This window comes from Orycteropus afer, unplaced genomic scaffold (genome assembly GCF_000298275.1).
Source record: "Orycteropus afer afer isolate SDZICR_OR568_19922 unplaced genomic scaffold, OryAfe1.0 scaffold00098, whole genome shotgun sequence".
Classification (NCBI taxonomy): domain Eukaryota; kingdom Metazoa; phylum Chordata; class Mammalia; order Tubulidentata; family Orycteropodidae; genus Orycteropus; species Orycteropus afer.
The window spans coordinates 5,687,186-5,693,431 of record NW_006921685.1 but is presented as its reverse complement, the minus strand read 5'-3'; the positions used below and the strand labels follow the sequence as shown (position 1 = coordinate 5,693,431).

At 36.3% G+C, this 6,246-nt stretch overlaps 1 protein-coding gene across 1 annotated transcript in view; it reads right to left on the bottom strand.

Annotated features, from left to right (window-relative positions):
- MUC7 (mucin 7, secreted) overlaps nt 1–3,289 on the bottom strand; it is a 7,925-nt gene extending 4,636 nt beyond the window's left edge. The window contains exon 1 of the mRNA XM_007942816.1: nt 3,236–3,289. Coding sequence (XP_007941007.1) covers nt 3,236–3,289 — 54 coding nt within the window. The remainder of the gene's footprint in view (nt 1–3,235) is intronic.
- Between the last annotated feature and the right edge of the window lie 2,957 nt (nt 3,290–6,246).

The following is a 6,246-nucleotide window of genomic DNA, read 5'->3' as shown; positions in this document are numbered from 1 at the left end:
AGGCATTCGACTGCTAACCAGAAGGCTGGCTGTTCAAACCCATCAGCCACTCCTCGGAAGGAAGGTTAGGCGACCTACTTCCGTAGTGGTACTGCCTCAGAAACCCAAGGAAGGGTCACTATGAGTCACATCTGACTCAACGGCAGTGCATTTGTTTTTTGGTTTGACTGCAGAATGCATCCATCCCCTCAATCTTTTTATAAGGCATCCCAAAGAGAAGGGCCAGACTATATCCTCCCTGAAATCACTCCACAAAAACAAAATAGATTGTTGTGGGATTGTCTCCTTTGGCTGTGGGTTGGTGTCTCTCTTTGGGACATTCATTTTCTAAGGACCAGGCTAAGGTATTCCGGAGCAACCTCCCCATACTCAAACCAAACTCACTGCCATCGAGTAGATTCCAACTCATAGCAACCCCTGAGGCAGTAAATCTTTTTTTTTTTTTTGTGATTTGGGTGAAGATTTACAGAGAAAATTCACTTTCCATACAGCAGATCACATATACTTTGTCTCATGGCATTGATCACACAGTTTACCACAATGCAACAGCTCCCCTCCCACTTCCTCCCCATCCCTCTATGCATTCCTGTCCCCTAAGCTGTCTCCCTGTGCATAAGCAGCCCTTCTTTCTCCCATGATTGTTCTGTCCAAGGAGTTTATCTACCTGAGGTAAATGTTCAACTCATATGCCTGTCTTTTGTTTGGCTAGAAACTACAGGTGTTGGTTCAATTCCAGACCTGAAGGGCAGCTGGGGCCATAGTCTCAGTGGTTCCACCAGGCTGTATTGGACCAGCAAACCTGGTCCCCCTCCCCCCCCTTTTTTTCCTACAAATGATTTTGAGTTTTGTTCCACATTGTTCTCCCTTTCTATCAAGGATCTACATAGATCCCCTTCCAAGTGGATGATAGTGGTAGCCAGGCACCATCTAGTTCTTTTGGTCTCATAGTCGTATAGGCTGCAGATCAGATGGTGTACCAGTCACTAGGACTAATTGTTTCCATGAATTTTAGTTTTCTTCATTCTTCTTTGCTCTGGACGAGGAGAGACCCATCGTTGCATGTAGATGGCAGCTTGCTAGCTTTTAAGATCCCAGTCGCTACTTGCTGAGGTGGTAAATCTTAACAGAAGTAGATTGCCCAGTCTTTCTTCTGTAAAGTAGCTGGTGTGTTTGAACTGCCAACTTTCTGGTTAGCAGTCAAATGCCTTAGGCACTAGGCCACTAGAGCTCCTTCTCAAGTTCTAGTGAAATTCTCACTCTCACTAGAAGCTTTCTGAGATGATATCAGTTTAAAAAGTCTAATTTACCCTGAACATGGTGAAGAGATAATTCTTTAGGTGTCTGGATTTGTGGGAAGCTCTATAAAGGGCTACCTCAAAATATCAACACATCTTTGGGCACTCTGATAGCACAATAATTTTTATTGATTGGAACATCACTTCTTTTAGTTTAGAGGTGCTTAGTAACTAGGGGTTTCATATTAAGATGTAAGTCATTATGCGTATTTAGACCTTAATTCCTTATCAAAAACCCATAGAAACCTATTGCCTTAGAGTCTATTCCAACTCACAGAAATTCTATAGGACAGAGTAGAAATGCCCTATAGGGTTTCTAAGGCTGTAAATCTTTACAGAAACAGATTGCCACATCTTTCTCCTGAGAAACAGATAGTAGGTTCAAACTACTGACTTATGGTTAGCAGCTGAGTGCTTAGCCACTTAGCCATGAGAGCTCCTTAAATCCTTGTCAACTATCATACAAATAATTATTATAAGAATCTTATAGTCATAATTCCTACACTATGCTTTATAATTTATGAATACGTGTGTTCTCATTTACTCTTCAAGAATCTTGTGAAGCATATACTATTACTACTATTTTTTACAAGGGGAAAATGGGGTTCAATAAATAGATGGTAACTTGCTTAAGATTTACCTGGATGATCTTAAACCCACATCTTCTGACCCAAAATCAAGTCCTCAGAAAAAAAGTGTAAGGATGGTTTTGGTGGGGATAGGATGTGGTAAGTGGGGAATATGAAAACATCCTAGAGTCAATTCTAGCCTCTTTATCAGTCATAATATTATGAGGATATCCAGTCTCATTCAGTAAATTACATTCTACTTCTTGACTATCCTTTCAAATCCATCAAAATAAAAGTGAATATAGGTATGTTGTTGTGTTGTTGTTATGTGCCGTTGAGTCAGACCTGACTCATAGTGACCCCTCCTTGGTTTTCCGAGGCAGTATCACTACGGAAGTAGATTGCCCAACCTTCCTTCTGAGGAGTGACTGGTGAGTTTGAACTACCAATCTTCTGGTTAGCAGTCAAATGCCTTAGGCACTATGCTACCAGAGCTCCCATATATAACCTTAAAATAAATATGGTTATTAATATAGCATGGATTTATCACATTGGATCACTATTAAGTTTAATCTTCTTCTCCCAGTAGACTCTGACTCTATTAAACATAGTAGCCACTTTGTAATCTTCATTTTGTAAACTATACTCTCTTGACCACTTGTTCTCAGTCCATTTTTTTTGGTTTCTCTATCCACATCTAAACCTTCTACTTTCTCCCCATAGGTGATCTCTGTAAAGTCCCAAGGTTTCAAATATGTTCTAAATATAGACATCAGCTCTTGACTTCTTTTTGAAGTCCAGAATGGATATCCAAGTGCCATCTTGTCATTTTCATGTAGAATTCTAATAGCCATATCTAAACTAACATGTCTGAAACAGAGCTCCTTTGTTTGTTTCTTTCTTGTACCCCTCATCCAATCCAACAGTGAGTACAGTAGACTCAGTCACCAAAATGTATCCTAAATCCACCTTCATTTTTTGTCTTAGTGAGTCATAGTGCAAGACATCATCATCTTTCATCTGGGTATTGCCCTAGTCCAGTAACTGCTCTCTTCACTCATCTTAGGATATCCTAATGTACTTAGAATCAAATCCACAGCAAGGTCTACAAGGCCCTACATGATCTGTCTCTGGAGTCTCTGTCAGATTTCATCACACTTCATTATAAACTTGGTATTCTATAAATATGGATTAAATGAAATGAATTATTTTCTATGCTTTATTTATTTTCTTATGTTTTACCAAAATTAAAACAAATGTCAAGTTTCTTGGAAATAGGAATTAGATATTAAACTTTTGAAGTCTCAGATATACACAGTAATGGTCTGCCATTGATATAGAAGAATAAAAGGTAGTTAGGTGGATACTTACTGAGAAGCAAGCACTCAATGCACAGATGCACACTAGCAGTGGCAGAGTTTTCATCTTTTTCTTTAACTCCTGGGAAAAGCAGAAAGTGGCTTATTATTAGTTTTGATACTGTGGGTGAGGGATGGATTTTGGTAAAGAGCTTAGTTTTGTTAGAAAGTACACTTTAAAAAATATACTTCTGAAAACTATATGTATATATTTACATTCCATACGAAATTGCTGCAAGGCTAAAATATTCATTCCAACAGACATAGGGTTTTCAATGGCTGATTCTGATCACGAGTCAGAATAGACTTGATGACTAGGAAGAAAACAATCTGGTCCAATTGGAAAAAGAGTCTGTTACTTACTATTTTATCAGATTCCTAATATATTCATTTCACTTGTCATATTTTCTTCTCTATTTTCAAAAGTAAAACTTTTCCACACTAACCATGTTTTTGGCTATCAATACCGGAGTTTATCAGGAAATACTTTTGTAGCTCATGAGAAGAGAGTAATTGCATCAGAACAACTGGTATATATATATTTCAATTATCTTAGTTTGTATTAGGTCACTGGATGGCATAAATGGCTTGTGCTTGACAACTAAACTAAACGTTTGACCCTACACAGTGGTACCTCAGAAGACAGGCCTGGTAATCTGCTTCCATAAAGATTACAGCCAAGAAAACCTCATGGAGTAGTTCTACTCTGTAACACATGGGGTTGCCATGAGCCGAATCAACTGACAGTAATTTTTTTTTAAAGTTTGTATTTGTTGTTAGGTGCTGTTGACTCTCTTGCAACTCATAGCAACCCCATGTACAACAGAGCAAAGCCCTGCCCAGTCCTGTGCCATGCTCACAATCTTTGCTATGCTTGAGTCCATTGTTGCATCATTAGTTTATATTAGAATATATTAATCACCAGTATATCTAAAATACCCACATACCTGGCCTGTTGTGAATCTTTCTTCTTAGGATGGTCAATTCAGTTGATTGCCTCCAGTAGATCTCTTTAGAATGGTAACTGGGAGCAAAGGAGGAGAACGAACAAGAGGATTTTCAGGCTTTATAGCTTTCTGGTTGAGCTTTTTGGAAATAGGAAATTTGTTGGATTTAGGATAAGGTCACTTCTATGAAGAAATTTTCTTTCAAAGACAAAGAAAGGATAGTTGTAGTTTGCTAAGCTCGACAGTAGTCCTTTGTGCATTGACTTCTTCCTGATGAAGCTGGTGACAAGGAGGTTCTCAATGAATGACTTAACTTGATTGATAAGAAACATGATGGTGATTGATGACATGTATGGAGACGTGAGCAACCATGGCCCAGATCCTTCAACTAGGAACAGATTGTCCATCCTTTCCTGTTGCCTTCTCAAAATAAGCAGAGTGATTTCCCACTGACAGTTTTTGTGATGGAGCACCAGTTTTTTTTGGAGTGGGGGTTAAGAGTTATAAATCACCAAAGGGCAGATAATTAAAAAAATAGATATGATGCTAAATATTGGTGAAGGACAATTGCTTCTGAGCTGAAAAATTTGAATATTAGCTGTTTTTTAAATTCAGACTTTGTAATTTGAGAAAATATACAAAAGTAAGAAATATAATGTAAAACCATATACACCTTTTTTTCTTATTTATTTCTCCCTTTTCTTTTTTCCCTCCCCTCCCCTGCAACTCTTGGTGGCCAATAAAGAAAGTTTCCTTTAGATTTCATAATTAAATAGCAATTAAATATACTGGATGAACCTTATTTGATTTCTGGTTAGAATAAAACAATTATGAAAGTAATTTTGGTAAAATTTAGGAAATTTGAATATGAACTGAGTTTTAGATGATACATATGAATTATTAGTATTCTTAGGTATTGATGGTATTGTGTTTATAAAATAAAGTTATTTTTAAGACATAAATATGATATTATTTAGAGATGTGATGTCATTTTTTGTAATTTACCTTGAAATATTTGAGCCACACAATGGAATGAGCAAATATAGCAAAATGTTAGCAATTGTTGCATCTAAGTCTCTTTTATTACAGAATATAAGAATATTTTTCACCTTTGTCCCCCATGATATTGAACTGTTCAATGGCTATACCAGTACCCTATAAACATTTACTTTTAGAATGAAACATAATACTGATTTTAAAAAGGTTTTTAAATATCAGATATTTCCATTCTACACAATTATCAACTTAGAGTATATTTTTGAAATGGTGATTCCACTTCTAGCTGGCTAGTTTATTCTTTTTTCAACTATGGTCTCTGAGGGCAGGCTCAGAAGTGACATTGTTTGGGTTTGATTCCCTGCTTCTCCAGTTAGTAGCCATGTAATATTTGGTTACCTTGTAAAGTTGTGAGAATAAAATTAGAGAATTTCTGTAAAGGGTCACAGCTATTAAATTGTCCTTAGTGGAAGTTACAGATTGTTTATGAGATACTACTGATTTAGTGGCTATGGATTATAATGTCAAATTATTTCACTTTTTCTAGTTAATAACCAATGATATGCATTTACAGGATGCTGGTTATGGTTCAAATTAACTACGGAGTAAAATTTTTATTGATGTGAAAAGCAAGCTTTTCTGAGTTGATATCATAGTTACAATTTTCACATCACCTTAAGTTATTGCTCACTTAGAGGTAATTTTTAATGACCTGAAAAATTTAGTAGGATTTCCAGGATTGTTTAATTATATCTGGCCCTAATTCATAGCTGGAGATAACCAATTCAATCTTCTTTAAACATTAGAAAAGAATAATGATATAATATGAGATCATATAGTACCATTCAGGTTTTATTTTTCAAGAAACAATGGTTATAATTTATTTGTTTTTAAATTCTCACTACTAGGTTTTTGTAGGGAATCATGATCACATGCTAGTTTACATCAGTTATGCTAATTTTGGAATCAACTGTGGAAATAGGTGAGATAGAGACTAAAAATCACCATTACACAATATTTAACATTGGCATGGTTGTTGGGACATGGACTTGGAAAAGTAACTGTAATAAATGAACAGTAG